Source organism: Cnephaeus nilssonii (assembly GCF_951640355.1).
Source record: "Cnephaeus nilssonii genome assembly, chromosome: 10".
Lineage (NCBI taxonomy): Eukaryota > Metazoa > Chordata > Mammalia > Chiroptera > Vespertilionidae > Cnephaeus > Cnephaeus nilssonii.
The window spans coordinates 3,499,946-3,520,125 of NC_137081.1; the positions used below are offsets into that span (position 1 = coordinate 3,499,946).

At 54.8% G+C, this 20,180-nt stretch overlaps 1 protein-coding gene across 3 annotated transcripts in view; it reads left to right on the top strand.

Annotated features, from left to right (window-relative positions):
• The window catches only part of MYO1B (myosin IB), a 142,233-nt gene that overhangs the window by 21,579 nt on the left and 100,474 nt on the right, over positions 1-20,180 (top strand). For all 3 annotated transcript variants that reach the window (XM_079782782.1, XM_079782783.1, XM_079782781.1), the window contains exons 2-3: positions 1,047-1,190; positions 18,004-18,119. In XM_079782782.1, the coding sequence (XP_079638908.1) occupies positions 1,056-1,190; positions 18,004-18,119 (251 nt within the window). In that variant the 5' untranslated portion in view covers positions 1,047-1,055. The remainder of the gene's footprint in view (positions 1-1,046; positions 1,191-18,003; positions 18,120-20,180) is intronic.

The following is a 20,180-nucleotide window of genomic DNA, read 5'->3' on the forward strand; positions in this document are numbered from 1 at the left end:
GCCTCTCGGACCTGCTGGATGTCCCAGACTAGACCAGGGGGGCGTTGATTTAAATGGCTAAGGTTGAAGGAAGTGGACCAGCCTTTGTAAGGTCGGATCTGCCTGGGCGACTCCCTAATGGGAGAATGAAATGTACTTCCTCCTCCGAATCGGGCACATGAACATGCATGGGCGTTCGATGCACGCTCCTCTTACTTTGCTGCGTTAGTTGTGTGTCTGTTGGAATGAGAAGTAGGAGGATCGGGGCCATTCGTGGCAGGTAGTGGGGCACAGGCACCCTCAGGTTTGCAAGCGGGTGGCGTGCTCTCCTTTAGAAGTCAGCGTTGGTGCCTCCGTGCAGGGCGGTCAGTGGCGGTTGAGGTCTGTCGCGCTCTCAGGGACTGTGGCAATGTTTCTGAATTTCTCTGAGCCTCCTCATCGTAAAGTGAGGGCCGTGATAACAAGACCTCTCTCAGAGTCAGTGGGGTAATGGAGTTAATGCATGCCTGTACAGCGCTTCGCACACTATCTGATTCGGGACAGGTACTCCGTAAATGTCAGCTTCGTTTCTCAAGCCTTGTTTCCTGGGAAAAGGCGTTCTGGACGTCGCCATGGAATCCTGGGGGGTGTCACCTCCCTGGGGGGTGTCACCTTGGGGGAGGCAGGTGCACGTAGGCTTAAGCCTGACGTTGATGTGCATGCGTTGGTGGAGAGGGATGGCTTGGGTCCTTTGGCTAGAGGTTTGCAGCTTCTGATTGGGGCGCAGGGGTGGTCTCAAGAAGAAGGCGGAGACCGCGGCTTCGTGGTGCCCCTTTCTGACGATGGGCCTTGCCCGGGACCGTGGCCTGGGAGGGAGGGAGGGCGGCTCCTGGGTGGCAGCAGGTTGGCACGTGGGGCTCCAGGGGTGTGACGGGGACGGTGGAGAGGTTGCTGGGAGGGAGGTCCTGACGGTGGTGAGACAGGGTGGGCCGTTGGGCGCTGCCCGCCCTCCCCCTCTCCACGGTGCTCAGCACACGTCGGAGAGGAGGCCTCTCGTTCACGCTGACCCTGTTCTCGCCTCCCTGCAGCTGGGGACCATGGCCAAGATGGAGGTGAAGACGTCCCTGCTGGACAACATGATTGGCGTTGGCGACATGGTGCTCTTAGATCCTCTCACGGAGGAGACCTTCATCCACAACCTCAAGAAGCGCTTCGACCACAACGAGATCTACGTGAGTCGGCACGCGAGGCCCCGGGTGGGGTCAGGCCTGGCATTCTGTGGCCGAGAGCTGGCTCCTCTTCCTCAAATGCTTCTCTCTCTTTTCCCCCTTTTTTCTGTTTATCAGAGTCCAGAGGTATTTCCTTTACCCTCAGCCAGCGTTCTGTGTTTGCTCGTTGGGCACACAAGGAGCACTGATTAGAGCCCTGTGATCTGTGTACACGGGTGGGTGCAGGGTGCCGACGGGGTGCAGGCGTTGTGCTAGGTGTTGGGGGCACCAACAGCCAGCGGAGAAGACTTAATTCCTGCCTCTGAGGAGCAGGGCCGCAGGAGGAGTTTGGAAGTCCAGGCATCGTCTTGGATGCCTTTGTACGATTCACAGTCTCACCTTTGAGAAGCTGCTCGTTAGAATGCAGGGAGTGGACTGTTGAAAACGATAGGAATCTTGTGGCCCGGCTGGTGTGGCTCCGTGGTTGATCATCGACCTATGAACGGTTCGATTCCTGGTCAGGGCGCAGGCTGCCCGGGTTTCGGGCTCCGTCTCCGGGGGGGGGGGGGGGGGGGGGAGGGAGGGGGGCAGCAGGAGGCAGCGGATCGTTGTTTTCTGTCGTCAATGTTTCTATCGCCCTCTCCCTCTCTCTCTCTCTCTCAAAATCAATTAAAAAAATATTTTTAAAGGATATGAATGGTCTTGACATTTGTAGTTAGTAGAGGCAGAAGCAACTGACCAGATAAAAATACGTGTTTGGTCCTTAGAGGTTTGGGAATAGTCTTGTCCTGCTCTCCAGAATTATAGTGTTCATAGACAAAAATGGAAGCATCTAAATATATACACGGGTAGGAGAAATTTCATGTTGTAGAAATTCTTTATAAAGGACTTCACAAGATTACTAACTATCCAGTTCCTTAAATATATTTAAAACATGAGTGAGAAAGACACGGACGTGCAGTTTTCCAGGAGTGGGTGGAAGGCAGGGACATTTGCATCCGTTCAGGTGGAGGTGCAGGGTCCGAGAAACCGAGGAGGGGGCGTGGCTCCCGGTCCCCGGATGAGGGGGAAGCAGGCGGGTCGGATGGGGGTGTGTAGCTTCTGAGTTCTTCCCCTTTTCACGGTGTGCCTGTGTCCGAGAGGAATGGGATTGTTGGGACATGCGGCATGTGTTTCTGTTCTTGTGGGAACAGACAGGAGGAGGGAATCTAAGTAAATGCAAGGAGAGCGAGGTCACAACGGGTCCCCGTAGGGTCGGTTATGACCTGTGTGGAGCGGGTACACTTTTAACAATGACACACGCAACCCCCCGTGATTGCCTGTCGCCCCGAGCTTGGCTTTCCGGCCAGCGCGTCCTGTTCCGAGGGCACCGTTGGATCGTGTCCGAATGCAATGGTAGCCGCCCTCTGGGGACTGAGCTCTTTGTCGTCGGGGGTTTATGCGGTTGGGGCGGGGCGGGGCGGGGGACAGCAACCGGAGCTGTGTGGGGACTGCGTTGGGGCATTGAGGTGGTCAGCGGGCCGCACCCCGCTCAGAGCCGCTCCGTAAAGGGCGGCTTCCAATGGGAGAGGCCTGGAACCCCGCCGCCCCCCCCCCCCCCCCCAGGGGAAGGGGCTTTGTGTGGTTTGGCAGGGAGGCCGTGTCACCTTCCCCCGAGGCATAGCAGTTCGGGTGGGAAACCTGGAGGCACGGCAGCTCTCATTGAAAGAGTGGTCAGATAGCACACCGCAGGCCGCTGAGGCCTCGTCCGAGATGGAGATAGCCGGCCTCAATGCGGCCTAACCACGGGGCCTCAATGCGGCCTAACCACGGGCCGATCACGGGGCCGATCGCTTTCCTTTTGGCCCTCCGCAGCCCCCCCCCCCCCCCCCCCCCCCGGGCACTTCCAGACGAACTGAAAATAGGGTGGAGGGCAGAACATTGCCTGCATTCAGGGACCTGACTTGTGTGCCCACGAACAATGAGGCAGTCCCGTTCTCACAGAATGCCCAGTGTTCACCGGAGTCCTGAGCCGACGCAATGTCTGGGGTCGGCCCCACGTAATTTTATTTTCTAACCGTGTTAGGGATGCCCTTTCTGGGGTGAAACAAAAGCAGAAGATTGCCTCCTGCTTTCAGATGCTCATTTCAGCTAATCTTCCCACCATACCTCAGGGCCGTCACTTCCTTGAGATGTAACCGTACCGCCATCCTGTTGGAGGGTGGGCATTCTCTGTTTTATTTAAGCCCCAAATTGTTTCCGGTTACAGAGTCAGGTCCGTCGTATGATCCTGCTTTTTGTTATTGGGCGGGGGGTGGGGGGGCGGTTTATGGACGTGTGCACGTGTTTGTGTATTTGTGTGCATATGCTAACTTTGGGTACCAGAGTGGGATGGGATGGGGTGGGATGGAGTGGGATGGGATGTGGGGACAGGGAAAGGTTTCTCTCTTAGACTTCTGTGTTCTAGGGCTTGTGAAGTCACGCATGTGTTGTCTTTGTGAATAAAAAAGAGTCCGCAGTAGATTTGATGACACCACATCCCCCCCCCGCAGCCTCACGGGCCACGCAGAGCAGCCTGGGAAGCCTGTCTCCGGCTCTCACGCCGACACTGCGTCTGCTCCGCTCGCGGTCTCGGCCGGCTGTACCCCTGCTCAGCGGCTGCTCCGCTCGCGGTCTCGGCCGGCTGTACCCCTGCTCAGCGGCTGCCAGAGGCCCGTTGGCATGACCTGCAGCCGTTCACTGTCTGATGCTTCACTTTTATTTTTTTAATCTCTTCTGCAGTCTCATGTTTTATTCTGTAGAAATGGCCGCACGCACGGCACAGTCGTGGCTTCAGAGCTGCGGTGGAGGGGCCCCGTGAGCAGAGGGCCCTGGGCCCAGACGGCTCACCCACTGAGCCACACTGGCTGGGCTGGTTTGCTTCCTGTCTGAGTTGTCAGGTCGGGGATCATCCGGGTAAAGAAGCCTGAGTGCGTCTGAAATGTTAGGATCGGACGTTAACTGTCGTTGTCAGAGGACCGCTTTGAAAACCCAGTAAAAATGACCTTAATTTGTAGGAGTTGGTGGTGCGTTAGGGTCCCCATGAAGTTGGCCTCGCACGCAGGTGGTTCGGTGAGAGATGCTCAGGTGCGTGCTCCGCGAATGCTCATTCTTCGTGTGCGGAGGCGGCCTCACGCACTCGTTTAAAAAGCCTCGAGTTGGTCCAGGCAGAGTCTCTGCGTGGCCTTCGCAGGGAGAATCTTCGAGGGACGTTGGCCGGGGGGAACCTGCAGGTCAGAACCCTTTGCTTCCGTTCCTCCCGCTGGGCAGCGGGACCGGCAGCGGCCACCTGCAGCCAGAGGCCTCGTGGGAGATGCTGGCTGGGACATCCCGGCCGGCTGCGTTCTGCCCCCTCTCCGTCCTGTGTCACGTGTTCTCCTCCTTCCCCCTCCCCACCCGCCGGATGGGAGGGTGGCCGGGTTTCCGAGCACTGCCATGGAGGTGGCCCAGCCAGATGCGGTGCCATTTTTAGGGGCGCCGGCCAGGGCTGTGGTTGGGCTCAGGAACTGCAAGGCTGCAGTTGGGGCAGGAATGAGCCCACGGCCAGTTCGCAAAGAGAGCCGGGGCGTCTGTTCTCTGACGGAGAGGTGTTTTCGGTGCTGACAACTAGCTGTCCTTTGTCTTCCATCTGAATGGCCTGGTTTGGGGACCATCCAGATGTAAGCGGTCTGAATTAGTCCGATTTTAGGGTCTTAAACTGATGGGAGGTGTAAGAGGACCTCTTTGGACGTCTGGTAAAGATGGTCTTAGTTTTCAGGAGTATTAGACGTAGGGTCCCCATAAGGAGGGGATTAGATGTTTTCATGAAATATACTTAAATATATATATTTTTAAAATATATTTTATTGATTTTTTTACAGAGGAAGGGAGAGGGATAGAGAGTTAGAAACATCGATGAGAGAGAAACATCGATCAGCTGCCTCTTGCACACCCCCTACTGGGGATGTGCCCGCAACCAAGGTACATGCCCTTGACCGGAATCGAACCCGGGACCTTTGAGTCCGCAGGCCGACGCTCTATCCACTGAGCCAAACCGGTTTCGGCTATACTTAAATATTAAGTGCAATGTATTTGGTTTAGAATACTGCAAAGGAAATGGAAATAATACTAGTTAACACCTACATATTCATCCGAGGTTCCTACAACACCTTTTATACATAAACATGGACGTTCCCACCTGTGGGTAGAACATACGTCCCTGGGCGTTGGTATAGATGCCGGATCAGTTTCCTCGCTGCGTGATGAATTGCCCCAGGCGTACATACAGCTGACAGTAACATGCATTCGTCACCTCGCGGTCCCTGGGGGTCGGGGGTGGGGCACGACTTAGCTGGCCCCCTGCTGGGGTGGCCTAGGCTGTGGTCCAGGCGTCCAGCTGGACGGGTCTCGGGGAGACTGGGCCCTTCCCCGGGCTCACGGCGGCTGGCAGGGACCTGGAGCCCCCTCCCCGGCAGCGGCTGGAATACACACACCCACGCTAGTGCTGGTCCTGCTACCCGGACGGTCTCCTTATTATTATTTTTTTTAATTTCTTTAAAAAGTGTAGTTTTTTTAAAAAAATTACAAAAGTAACAAATGCTTTTGGAAAGAAAATTCAGATTAATACAGGCATACGTAACATAAACGTGATTTTCTTACCTCGATACCCCAGTCCCATTTCTAGAAGCGAGAGTAGTTTAATAGAGGGTAATCCTCCAGATTATGTAGGTTTGATTAAAAATTAAGCTTTCAGCCCGGCCGGCGTGGCTCAGTGGTTGAGGGTTGACCTGTGACCCAGGAGGTCACAGTTGGATTCCCGGTCGGGGCACATGCCCGGGTTTTGAGCTCGATCCCCAGTGTGGGGCGTGCAGGAGGCAGCTGATCAGTGATTCTCTCTCATCATTGATGTTTCTCTCTCCCTCTCCCTTCCTCTCTGAAATCAATAAAAATGTTTAAAAAGTTAAACTTTCAAATTAAAACTTTTTGGGTGTGGAGCTGGAAGTAGGGGGAGGTTCCCCCTTATCTGGGTGGATGGGCCTGTACCCCAGAGCCCAGAGCCCAGATCCAGCCACCTCCCACCCACCTGGACCAAGTGTGGGGGGCGAAAGGGGGGGCCCTGACCCCATGCAAGGAAAGGCCTAGACTCGACGGTGCACGCGTCTGCTGGGCTCATGGGAAAGTAGAGCATTGAGGAAGCACGGAGAACACGTGTGTGTGTGTGTGTGTGTGTGTGTGTGTGTGTATGTGTGTGTGCAGGAGTGTACCCTCGGTGTTGGGTGGAGACGGATTAGCAGGCCAGAGAGAGAAAGCTGCTGGCAGACGGCGCGTCACGAGGCTGCGGAGACGTTGTGTGTGATTTCTAGCGCGGCCTCTCGGACGGTTTACGCTGCTTTCAGGACAGTCGTTCGGCGATCCCTGCCGGTTTCAGCGCCGCCACCTCTCGTGGCTGAAAACCCTTCCTCTCAGAACGTGCAACACGGACACGTGCTGGTCTGCTGCTCACCCAGCGCAGAGGTGTCTTACCCTGCAGGCACAGGACGGCACCCGGAATAGTCATCTAATACTTACACTCTATTATTTTTTTAAAAACATATTTTATTGATTTTTTACAAAGAGGAAGGGAGAGGGATAGAGAGATAGAAACATCGATGAGAGAGAAACATTGATCAGCTGCCTCCTGCACACTCCCTACTGGGGATGTGCCCGCAACCAAGGTACATGCCCTTGACCGGAATCGAACCTGGGACCCTTGAGTCCGCAGGCCGACGCTGTATCCACTGAGCCACACCGGCCAGGGCTAATACTTACACTCTATTAACTTAAGTGTTCCGGCGGGAGCCGTACGGAAGGCAGACCTGGCTTCGGTCTACAGCAGGGTTTGTCTTTGGGGGCGGCGTGGCGGGTGCTAAGGAGCGAAGGCCAGGCCTGGCTCTGCCGCGGGCCCCCTGAGGCCGGGAGAGCTGCCTTCACGCCTCGGAGACTGTTGTTACTGATGAAATGACGCAACAGCCACCGCCATCCAGGCCTCGTGGGCACAGTGCTGTGCTAAGCACTTTACATGTGTCAGTTCATTCCGTTTTCACTAGAGTCCCATGTGCCGTAGGTTTTTAAATTACCTTCCTTTTACGGCGAGGAAACAGGCTCAGAAAGGCCAAGGAGCTGGTCCGAGGTCACACAGCAAGTAGGTGGTGGAGCTGGAATTCACACCCAGGGAGTCTGGCCCCAGCGTTCATGCTCTTCATAGTCCTGCTGGCTTTATGTGGTTGCTATGACAGCAAATGAAGGATACTACCAATATGAAAGCATTCTTTTTTTTTTTAAATATATTTTATTGATTTTTTTACAGAGAGGAAGAGAGAGGGATAGAGAGTCAGAAACATCGATGAGAGAGAAACATCAATCAGCTGCCTCCTGCACACCCCCCACTGGGGATGTGCCCGCAACCAAGGTACATGCCCTTGACCGGAATCGAACCTGGGACCCTTGAGTCCGCAGGCCGACGCTCTATCCACTGAGCCAAACTGGTTTTCGGCCTTTTTTTTTTTTTTAATATGCTTTTATTGATTTAGAGATAGAGAGAGGAAGGGAGAGAGAAAAAGAGAGAGAGACAGACAGACATCGATGTGAGAGAGAACCGTCGATTGGTTGCCTCCTGCAAGCATCCCGACCCAGAATCGAACCCGAAATCTGGGTATGTGCCCTGACCAGGAATCTTCAGTGCATGGGACAACACTCGACCCCCTGAGCCACACCGGCCAGGATCATAGGAGGCATTCGGAGTCTGCAAAGTGCTGTTCACAATAATGGGGTTGTTACTGAAGAATGTGGGGGTTGGGAATGGGGCGGTCCCAGCCCCAGACGGAAGACTGAAAAGGTCTTCGGTGCCCCTGTCCCGTGTCCAGTTGGCATTCGGCAGCGCAGTAACAGGAGCCTGGTGACACGGGCAGGTGCCTTCAGTCCCCAGGTCCCGCGCTCACTCGCAGCAGCAACGCCCGCAGGATGAGGCTCCCTCCCCTCTGGAAGGCGGGGGGAGGGGTCAGGAGGTGGTTTTTCATCCTGTTCTCCGGACGGACGGACGGACGGACGGACGGATGGACGGAGGTAGCTGAGAGCGGAGGTGGCTGAGAGCAGTGTGTGGTTCTTTATGAATGAGGTGGCGGGGGGGCAGGTCAGCACGGGATGTGTGGCCAGTTTTGCCGTCTTTTCCTCACCTGCAGCTGTTTCTGCGGTTACCTCTGCAGGGCGGGTCAAGGTGGGGTGATCCTACTTCCTAAAGGCGGGCTCTTTGTTCCTCACACTGTTTTGGAGGGTGCAGGGTGTTTGGAGGGGTGGAGGGTGTCTGGAGGGTGGAGGGTGGGGTGCTGTGTGGCATGCTGGGAAAGGCGTGGCCTTTGGCAGGTGGACCTGAGGTTCAGTCTTGGCCTCTCAGCCACGGGGACCCCTGGAAACAACCGAGGGTCCGTTGTTTCATCCATCAGGTAGGGGTCGTGATGCTTAGCAGCTTAGCCTGGGGCTTGGCACCTAGTAGGGCGAAGCACGTGGTAGGTCCAAAACTTGGAAACTCAGAATGATGTCTCTTCCAGGTTCAGACACTGAGGTTTCTGGTAACTAGAATCTCCCTCCCCTTCCCCGACTCTCTCCCTCCTTTCGCGTTCCCCTGCCCCTGCCTTCTTTGGGGTTCACTGTCCAGGTCTCATTTCTGCTGCGTTACCGCCTTCCGGGAGCCACACCATATTACTTCCAAGGCGTCTGGCCAGCAGCACACGGTCACACAGCCCCTCTGTGCCTTAGCTAAGAGAGTTTTCGTGGGTCCGGAGAAGGGCGCACGCTGTCTCCTTACAGAGCCGGTCTCAGAGAAGATAGGGTGGCGTCGTGTTGTCCTGCTCTGAAACGAAGGCTGCAGGCTATATTTTTAGCTGGTATTTCAGCGTGGCACGGAGCTCATATATAGCTCTTTAATTCATGGTCTGCAGTGCCCGCAGCCAGGGACAAAGGGTATAACATGCCTCGGACTGGACCGACGGCTTGTGGCCTCCTTGGCAGCCGCGGTTGCGTGACCTGCCCAGGTGTGGCTCCTGACCTGCGGCCAGTGATGTGTGCTCAGCAGAGACTTAAGGAACCAATGCAAACACCCAGGGCTGATTCTGTCCTGACTGAGAACCCAGAAATACCGCAGGGGAAGGAGAGCGGTGGAGCGGTGCGGGAGCCGTGACTGCAGAGGCCACGCCGGCCCACGTGCAGCAGAGACGGGGCTCCGGTGTGGGGAGACCAGTGAGGAGCAGGAAGAGAGAGGACCGGTGAGGAGCAGGAGTGAGAGGACCGGTGAGGAGCAGCAAGAGAGGACCGGTGAGGAGCAGGAGAGAGAGGACCGATGAGGAGCAGGAGTGAGAGGACCGGTGAGGAGCAGGAGAGAGAGGACCGGTGAGGAGCCGGAGAGAGAGGACCGGTGAGGAGCAGGAAGAGAGAGGACCGGTGAGGAGCAGGAGAGAGAGGACCGGTGAGGAGCAGGAGAGAGAGGACCGGTGAGGAGCAGGAAGAGAGAGGACCGGTAAGGAGCAGGAGTGAGAGGATTGGTGAGGAGCAGGAGAGAGAGGACCGGTGAGGAGCAGGAGAGAGAGGACCGGTGAGGATCAGGCCCCGGGAGCAGAGCTGCGAGCGGGGAGGAACATGTTGCCGGGGTTCTTGTCCCAGCCTTACAAAGGGTTCAGCATTCTGGAGAAAGGGGCTGCGTGTAGATGATTAAAGGGTCCGGAGACAAAAGATAGTTTTGCAAGGCATTGGGGGTCAGAGGATCTTCAGCTAAAGGAACTGAAGACTCCTTCCTTGTCTAAGGACCTCGTGGTATTTATTTAACACAATTTGTCCCAAGGCAAGGTGGAGACATACACTTCAAAGGGTACAGAAGCATTGTCAGTTTGGGGAATAGCCTACAGCTGTGCAGGTGTTTGGCCAACAGGAGGCATTAACATGCCCTGAGCTGTCTGGCAGCAGACAATCCTATTCAGGTTTGGGGGAAGTGCCTTAGCCGTTTCCAACAGGCAAACTACACATGTGGTTCACCTTGTTGAGCCGCCCAAGCTTCACCAACCTTTTGGCGGAACTCATGTAATTATTACATGCTGGAGTTGGTTCCCGGCACACGTGATGCTGGACCTCGAGGGACGCCTTCCCCCGCTGGCGCTGCCGTGGTCCACGCGCTGCCTGGTCCCCAGGATGAGGGTCTGGTAGCTCCGTGGCCGGTGGCTGGGGTTCCTGGGTGGGTTCATGGTGACAGAGAAATGGTCAGTGTTGGGTGTGACCCGTGACATCTCCGTGCTGAGCAGCGAAGGAGCCTGACGCAGTCACGCTTCCCTTTTCAGTGTCCGGTCGGCGGTGCTGCCCCAGCCACCGAGTGGGAGGCCTCGGGCAGGTTTCAAAACTCCCTAATGCCTCCGTGTTCTTGTCTGTAGAGATGGGCTATAGTGTGTGTGTGTGTGTGTGTGTGTGTGTGTGTGTGTGTGTGTTTTACATGGGTACCACAGACATGCTCCTGTTGTGTGTATGTGTATGTGGACGTGTGTGTTGCATTTGTACCACAGACATGCTCATGGTGTGTGTGTGTGTGTGTGTGTGTGTGTGTGTGTGTGTGTTTTACATGGGTACCACAGACATGCTCCTGTTGTGTGTATGTGTATGTGGACGTGTGTGTTGCATTTGTACCACAGACATGCTCCTGGTGTGTGTGTGTGTGTGTGTGTGTGTGTGTGTGTGTGTGTGTTGCACGGGCACCACAGACATGCTCCTGGTGTGTGTGTGTGTGTGTGTGTGTGTGTGTGTGTGTGTGTGGCCTGGGCACCACAGGGCTGTCTTAGGCGGGAGGTGTGAGATGCACTCACTGACTGGCGTTGCTTTAGACACAGGCCCAGAGAGGCGTCCCGTTGGTTGTTGACATCACATGGGAGATTGACACGTAGCAGTTTTCACGATTTGGTCTGCCTCTAAAAGACCAGCCAAAGCGTTTGGTTGGCCACACTGTGTCTTTAAGATCCAGTGAGGGCTTAAGTCCTCTTTGGGGAAATTTCACCGACGCCTGATGGAGAACGCTGCGGCACATACCGTCTTGGTGCCGTGGGATCGAGCTCCCAGGACCGGAAACTCGGGGACAGGTGGTGCCGCCTCCCGCAGGTCACGTCTGAAGGCCCCACCCGCCCGGCTGGTGCAGTCATCTCAGTGCCTGAGCGAGCGGGGGCCGACACGGAGCCGGACGGGCTCGGGGCCTGCATGCGGCCTGGCAAACTCAGATCCTACCGCGACCACCGGGAGGGTCTGAAATGAAACATTCCAAACTCAGAGCAGCTCATGGTGGGCCGTCCGTCCTCGGGCGGAATCTTTCCCTAACAAGGCCCGTCTTTCCCTAACGCAGCCTGTGTTTGCATAGGGTAACACACCTTTGCAGTAACAGTTTCCCTTTGCGGGACCAGCCAACCAGCCGCCGAGCCCACCCCTCTCCGTGCGGCTGTTCTGTGAGCCGTGCCTGTCCGCTGTCCTCACCACCCGTGTGTGTAAAAGAAGCGTGTGCTGTCACTCCACTTTTCACCCAACCCCAAAGCCCGCCCCCCTCCACTTCGCTCTCTTCCTTCTCCCCAACCCATCACCAGGGCCTTCATGTGGCCGGTGGTGATGCTGAGCTGAGCGGTTGGCTCTTACTCTAACAGCTCCTCATTTTTATACTTTTAGAATTATTTTGATCACATCTTACTCCTTTTCTCTCTCTGCTTCGCTTTCTCTTTCCCTCTGTCTCTTTTCTCTCTGCCCTTACTGGCCATTGCTTCGTCCCTTACGGTGGGAGTTCTTAACCTGGTATGTCAGCCGTATGCAGACTTGTATATGGTATTGTCTGTGGGTCTTTCCTGGAGGGAAGGGTCATAGCTTTCATTGCAAAGGGAGGGCAACTGCACAAAAGGCTAAGGAGTGCACTGCAGCAGTATTTCCTAAACTGTGAGTGTCAGCCGTGAGTGGGTGATGGAAGCCATTTCGTAGGTTAGGGACCAGCAGCTGAGACATTTTTTATATGAATAGAACGGGACAAAGACTCTCAGGGCATCGCATGTGGTAAGGGTACTTAGGGTTTTGTGAAATTTCAATCTCATACGTATGTATGTGCATGTAAATATATACTCAGGGACCAGCAGCTGAGAAATTTTTTATATGAATAGAACGGGACAAAGACTCTCAGGGCATCGCATGTGGTAAGGGTACTTAGGGTTTTGTGAAATTTCAATCTCATACGTATGTATGTGCATGTAAATATATACTCAGGGACCAGCAGCTGAGAAATTTTTTATATGAATAGAACGGGACAAAGACTCTCAGGGCATCGCATGTGGTAAGGGTACTTAGGGTTTTGTGACATTTTAATCTCATACGTATGTATGTGCATGTACATATATACTCAAGTACATATCGTTGGTCCTGATGAAAGTCTTACTATAACGAGTCAGAGCCAGGCATGTAAATCACAGCCACAGGACGGCCCCAGTTTGCAGAGGCCGCCGTGTCCCCGTAGGGGGTGACATCCCGGGATACGGACAGGGGAGAGAGGCTGGAAGAGGGGCCAGGAGGGACATGGCCTGAGGGAGAGCCTGGCCCCCGGAGTCCTGGAGGGCCGGCCGCAAGGTGCGGTTTCAGCTCTGCTTTCACGGCGTTATCTGGGGAGACGTCAGAAGATGCCCCTGCCTGGCTCCTCCCCGGCTCTTTGAAATGGGATCTCCGAGGGTGGGGCTGTGGCAGAGCTTTCTCGTGGGATGAAATCCATGGTCTGTGGGCTGCGCATCTCCGGCCTTTCTTCCGATTCCGAACGTCTGGGCGGGGAGGTGGCGGGCTGGGCGCGCCCCGGGGAGACGGGTTTGCCCTGTAACCACCGGAGGAATGTCCACTCGAGCGCTGTTTGCTTATCCACAGGCATCTGTCCTGGAATGCGGGCGATAGCTCAAGTATGAAGACAGGGTTGTTTTGACTTAGGAATGTTTGTACATTCTTGTTTCAGTGTTTGCCCTCGAGAAGTAGACGATAAACTTGCTAATTGAATGTGCCCTTGGTAGAGAGGTAGAGCCTTCCCCTCCTCCTCCCTTTCTCTCTTGTGCCCTCGTCTTCCCTCGCCCTTCCCTTCCCTTTTCCCTCCGTAGTGTCACATGGCGGTGGGAGTGGAGCGAGCTTTCCTCTGTCACGGGGCTGTGCAGATGCTTGAGGACTTGGGGTGCTGATCCTGAGGGGGTGGGATCAGGAGGTGCTGAGCTAGGGAGTGGCGGGATGGTCTGGAGGTTGGTTACAGGTTGGGTAGGAGTAAATAAGTACACTGATTGAGCAAATACGTACGTATGTTCACATATACACACATCCATCCATCCATCATCCATCCATCCATCCATCCATCATCCATCTATCCATCCATGCTATCCATCACCCGTCCATCATCTGTCCATCCATCACCCGTCCATCACCCGTCCATCCATCATCCATCCATCCATCATCCATCCATCCATCCATCCATCCATCCATCCATCATCCATCTATCCATCCATCCATCCATCCATCATCCATCCATCACCCATCCATCCATCCATCCATCCATCCATCCATCATCCATCTATATATCCACCCATCTTCCATCCATCCATCACCCATCCATCCATCCATCCATCCATCTATCCATCCATCATCTGACATCCATCCATCCATCCATCTATCACCCATCCATCCATCATCTGTCCTCCATCCATCCATCATCCATCCATCCATCCATCCATCCATCCATCCATCCGTCTATCCATCCATCATCTGACCTCCATCCATCCATCTATCACCCATCCATCCATCATCTGTCCCATCCATCATCCATCCATCCATCCATCCATCCATCCATCCCTTGAGGGTAATGAGAGCCAGACCAGACTTGTGCCTGTTGGGGAAGGTGTAAAGAACCTATTGGTTAGTGGTTTTGGCCATTATGGGGAGGGTCCTGGGGTCCTTTTTTGGTGTGAACAGCCGAATAGAAGAACATCTTCTGGATTCTAGCAGGAGCTTCTCTGAGTCCTTTGGGACCTAGGGCCCAGGTTCAGGGGTGAGCACAGCCGCAGGGGTGGCCTGGTCTGTGGCTCGCTTGGGACTGGCGTCACCCGAGCTCTGGAAAGCGTTGGTGGGAGCTGTAGGACACACCAGCCTCTTCCTTCCGGTGGAACAGGCGAGTGGAACTCAGGGGCAAGCGGAGGGCTGTTGTTGCTGCTCCTTTTGTGAAGGTGGACGGTACTGTCCCTCCTCCTCCCCCAGCCCGTTCAGAATAAAGCACACGTGATGACTCGCCCTTCTGTGCACATGCTCGCCTTGAAGCTCCGAGTCCGATCTCTGACTTGTAGTGCCGGTGGCTACTGGATGAGTCAGTTTACCATACTTTTGAGACATGACAGAATAAAAAATACCAACTTGAAGTAACATACAAGTGGCTTAAGAAAATCGAGGGTATCGTTTGTAAGTCTAAGTGCGAATTGATGTAGAAATGAGCTGCCAGTCCCTATTGTTTCGATCCCCGACAGGAGGTCTCACCTGGTCCTGCAGTTCTTACCTGGCTACATCAGAATGGAACTGTGGGCGTCACCGGCCAGGAGGCCAGGCAGCTGCGGCCAGGCGGCCTTTCCGGTCCTAGAGAGAGGAGGGTCCTAGAGAGAGGAGGGCTGGGACTAGGCACACTCCGGTTCTCTTCCTGGCAGAAATGTGGGCACACTTACCTCTTTGGCTGAAGCCCAGAGGACCCTCAAGGAAGAAACCCACCACAGCAAGGGCAGGTGTCGGAGCGAGGACACGCCTCCTGGGGGTTCAGGATCAGAGGGCACGCCTCCTGGGGGTTCAGGATCAGAGGACACACCTCCTGGGGGTTCAGGATTAGGGGACACTCCTCCTGGGGTTCAGGATCAGAGGACACTCCTCCTGGGGTTCAGGATCAGAGGACACCTCCTGGGGGTTCAGGATCAGAGGACACGCCTCCTGGGGGTTCAGGATCAGAGGACACGCCTCCTGGGGGTTCAGGATCAGAGGACACTCCTCCTGGGGTTCAGGATCAGAGGACACCTCCTGGGGGTTCAGGATCAGAGGACACGCCTCCTGGGGGTTCAGGATCAGAGGACACGCCTCCTGGGGGTTCAGGATCAGAGGGCACGCCTCCTGGGGGTTCAGGGTCAGAGGGCACGCCTCCTGGGGGTTCAGGATCAGAGGACACGCCTCCTGGGGGTTCAGGGTCAGAGGACACGCCTCCTGGGGGTTCAGGATCAGAGGGCACGCCTCCTGGGGGTTCAGGATCAGAGGACACCTCTGAAACAGTGGCATGTGGGGATGCCCAGCTCCCACTGTTTGCGTATTCCGATTGAGAACGTTTGTGTGGCCTGGGCCCTTTCCCGACCTGCTGAGCTGTGCTGGTGTATCAGTGACTGTTGCCGTGTGACAAACCACCCTCCAAAAATGAATGGCTTAAAACTGCGGTCGGCAAACTGCAGCTTGCGAGCCACATGCGGCTCTTTGGCCCCTTGAGTGTGGCTCTTCCACAAAATACCACAGCCTGGGCGAGTCTGTTTTGAAGAAGTGGCGTTAGAAGAAGTTTCAGTTTAAAAAATGTGGCTCTCGAAATGTCAATCGTTGTGCTGTTGATATTTGGCTCTGTTGACTAATGAGTTTGCCGACCACTGGCTTAAAACAACAACCATTTATTTGCGCCCAATTCTTTGGGATAGCAACTGAGGCTGAGGTCAGCCGGGTGTGTCTTCTGCTGGTCTCAGCTGGGACCACGCCTGAGGCTGCAGGCCTCTGCCTGGGGCCTGGGCGGGGGTGGGAAGGGGGATTTAGGACGGCCTGGGCCTCCTGTGTCTGAGGGCAGTCAGGCTGTGCAGTCCAGGGCACCCCGGCTTTCGACAGGACATAGCCCACAGGTTCACACAAGCTCATTCCCATCATGGCTCCCAGCTGCGGCCATAAGATCGGAGAACATCCTGCTGCACAAACACGTTTCAAGCCTCTGCTTGCAGACCAGTGCGGGGGGACGGGGGAGGAAGGAACCTGCTGCCTCTGAAGGGAAGGGTGCAGTCCTGTCCCCGGGGCCGTGCACGCCGGGTGGAAGGTCTGTCCGGCGTCTGCAAACACTTTCCCAGCAGGACCCAGCCCCGAGGCGAGAGCATGTCGCTAAGGCTTTGTTCGGTGGCCGCATCAGGGCCGGGCACCGAGTCCGTGTGCGCGGTGCTGTCTCCGCAGCGGAATGAATGACTGCAGGGACGCCGTGGTCTGCGCCGTCTGTTCTGTGGGTGGTGAAGGCGCCCGGTGCGAGCCGGTCACCCGGTGAACAAATATTTACGGGGCCTCAGGAGTGGTCCGCCTTCCTAGGTGACAGGGAAGTGGAAGTCCCGGGTAGGACGGCGGAGCGCACACCGGGCCGGGTGGCCTTGGGCGCGGGGCTGAGCGGCGGTTGTCCCCGCAGGAGTGCGAGGGAGGCAGGTTCTGACCTTCTGACCGGGAGTCAGCCAGGCTGACGTTTGGTGCCCAGGGGCAATCTCAAACTGTTTGTTCTGCTCACAACAAACATTGATGTTGATTCCTGGATTCAAGAACCTACCTGAAAAGGTAAATTCGTGTCCTTTTTCTACTAAGGGAGGCTGATCTTTCAATCAGCAGATATTAAAGGAATAGCTGACCGTTGTGTTTTCATGTTACCCGTGTCACTAAGGGCAGTGAATCAGTTAGAAGCTGCTCAGTCAGTTACTCAGTTTCTAGCATCTCCCATCGGCTCGCCCAGGTCGGTTGGAGAGTGCAGAAACCGTCTTGAAAAAGTCTTGTCTAATAGAATAAGTTAGGAGAGTTGGAGTCTTTTTTTTTTTTTTTTTGAGTCATTTCAGGCCAGATTGATTGGGTCCCAGTGATAGAATGCCAGGAATTAATGTGAAACATTGCCTTGGAACTGGGAGGTTTTTGTTTGTTTGTTTGTTTTTCCACAGCAGCAGTCTCGTCTATTCTTTTTTTTTTTTATTATTAATATATTTTTATTGATTTCAGAGAGGAAGGAAGAGGTGGGGAGAGAGAAACATCCCTGATGAGAGAGGATCATGGATCGGCTGTCTCCTGCATGCCCCACACTGGGGATCAAGCCCACAACCCGGGCCTGTGCCCTGACCGGGAATCCAACTGTGACCTCCTGGTTCCTAGGCCGACGCTCCACCCCTGAGCCACGCCGGCCGGGCTGAATTTAAATTGGACATTAGATGTGCTGTCCTTCGGAAAGTACCTTCTGGGGTTGCAGCACGTTAGAGGTCAGATAAAACTGGTTGCTGCCCGAGGGGTAACTGTGCCGAGCCCGTTGTAGAGACGGACAGGCCTGGGTGAGGGCCGTGCCAGGCCCGGCCCCGTGGGTAGGAATGGCTGCGGTGGGCGGGGGAGGCCTGCTTCCTGAAGACGGACACCCGAGGCCAGAGAGGAGGGCGGGAGACACCGGTTCTCACTGGAATCGGGGAATGCACAGGCCCTGCCCGCACTTCACAGTGGTCGGTGACTTAATTTTTGGCCAGGGCTCCGGAGGGCTCTGAGCCAGGATCCTGAATTAATCGAGAGGTTTTGAAAAGTATTTTCCATGTATAAATCCACGCTTTCCATGGATCAGCAAAAAGAATACCTATGATTGACTCTCTGTCTTCAGAAATGGAACGTTTCCTTGAAAAATAGAAAATGAATGGCCAAGTGAACTAGCGTGGTTTTTTTTAAAAGGATAAAACGTCAGAGGTTAAAATACATGCTATGTACATACTAACGGGTGTGTGTCCTCCTCCTGACACAGACATACATCGGGAGTGTGGTCATCTCCGTGAACCCGTACCGGTCGCTGCCCATCTACTCGCCGGAGAAAGTGGAAGATTACAGGAACAGGAACTTCTACGAGCTGAGCCCTCACATGTGAGTATGGCGTTCGCGCGTGGCTTTCCTTTTGCTCCGAGGATGGTAGCTGACAGATGTGTCCAGCTGTTCCCTCCACGTCCCGGGAAAATGCTTTCGTCTTTTTTTTTTTTTTTTTAATTGGATGGAGGAATGCAGAAGTGCATTGTCATGCCTCATTTTAAATTTAAAGAGGCAGAGTACTTCCTTTGGCGCCAGGCTCTGCGAGTTCTGGAATGTTTGGGTTCCGTATGTAAAATATCTTTCTGTTAACAGTTCTGTGTGAGTAGCAGCTGCTGCTGATTATTTTTTTGCAAATAAGACAGGAATGTGCATGGTTTGTGATTACGAAGCGCCCAGGCGGCGTCTCCTACTCTCGGATGAAGGAGCCCAGGATTGGGGGGGGTGATGGTGCCCTGAGCAGAAGGCCTGCAGTTTATCCTCTTCACGGACACCGCTCACGAGACACGGGTGCATTAGGCCCGCGCGTTCCCCGCCCCTGAACTTGGCCACTTGTTTGACTTTCTCTTTTGAAGGTCACTTGTTAGTGCAAATAATTCCTGCAAATAATATCGCACAGTTGTTACATAGGGCCAAGGCGGAGGAACCCCGAACTGCAAAGTGAAAAGACCTTCAGAGGTTTGGTTGTGTCTTAGCACAAAATAACTTTCTCTGTCTGATCGAAGGTGGGCCCTATTCATCTTGCTAGAAAAGAAAACCTAATAATGAGGGAACACATAAACCTCTGTCCAGGTGCTGATGTAGTTTCTCCGCACGGGAACGCCAGCGTTAAATAATCCATGAAGATGGTTGTTAAAGCCCAACCACCCTGTTTTCTACCCGTCACGCGGGTTCTGCTTGTTCAGTTCACTCCCAGAAGTAGGCTTTGCTAGTGATGGTCGTTCGTTCTGCTTTAACAAAAACAAAAATCGGAAGTTTGTTTTATCAAGTCACCCCTGTGGTTGAGCCCCTGCAGTGGAACCCTTTATTCGACGCCTGCATGTTCATTTTAAGTTCTAGGCCTCGACATTTCTCAAAGTCAGAAGTGTGGATCAGCCGTGTCAGAATCCCCAGGAGCTGATGAAAAACCCAGCTTCCTCGGCCTTCCCGCTACCAAGCCAGGAATCTAGGTTTTTCACACGCCTTCCCGGAGATTCTTGTGTGCACACACCTGTGAGAACATGTCCCAGATGGATACTGACACATGGTTTCCCTTCCTTGGCTGCGTGCTCCGTATGCTGACCTTTTACAGTAACAGTGATGGTGGCTTGTACTGACTGAGAAAGTCCTATGTCAGGTACGGCACTGGGTGTCATAGCTCACGTCATTCTCGAAATAACCCCGTGGGGTAGGTATTACAGCAAATTGGGAAATGGTCCCGGGAAGACAAGCGACTTATCCGGAGCCACACAGCTCGTGGGTGGCGAGCTGGGGTGTGAACAGGGTCACCTGCCGTGCCTCTCGGTTGGGAGCGGGTCCCCCCGTTTTCATGGCCGGGCCTCTTGCCATGCACTTCCCTCCCACTGCCTCGGGTTGCCATGTTCCTGCGCCCCGGCCTCCAAGGGTAACCTTAGCTGTGCCTCAGTTTTTATTTGCACTGCTGTTTTATTTGCAGCTTAAATCCCCACTTGGGGGTGTTTAGATAGACAGTCGATGTCTCTTCTAGAACATGGAAGTGCATGCCCTGAATATCCATTTTTATCCCCTTCCCTGGACGGTCCCTCTCAGAGGCTGCAGGGCCCACCCCTCGCCCCAAGGGAAACACCCCACCAGCAGTATGACAAGCTCTCAGTGTTCCGGATAAAGACGGAGCTTCACTGTGGCCCGTGAAACACTGCAGGGCACGGGGGTACTTTTACCTGATGGGTCTGAATTTGCCAAGCTCACGTCCCAGCCGCCCCCCGCCACGGCCCTTGGTCCTTTCGGCCCCCGCCACACTCCTGTCACACCTTCCCTGCTGTTCTGTGCCTGCTGCCTGGAATGCCTTCGCCCTCCCTTCTCCTCCAGGCAACTCAGGTATTCCCCCTTCAGACCTCAGATCGCATCAGACCTCCTCAGGGAAGAACTGTCCCTCACCCTGTC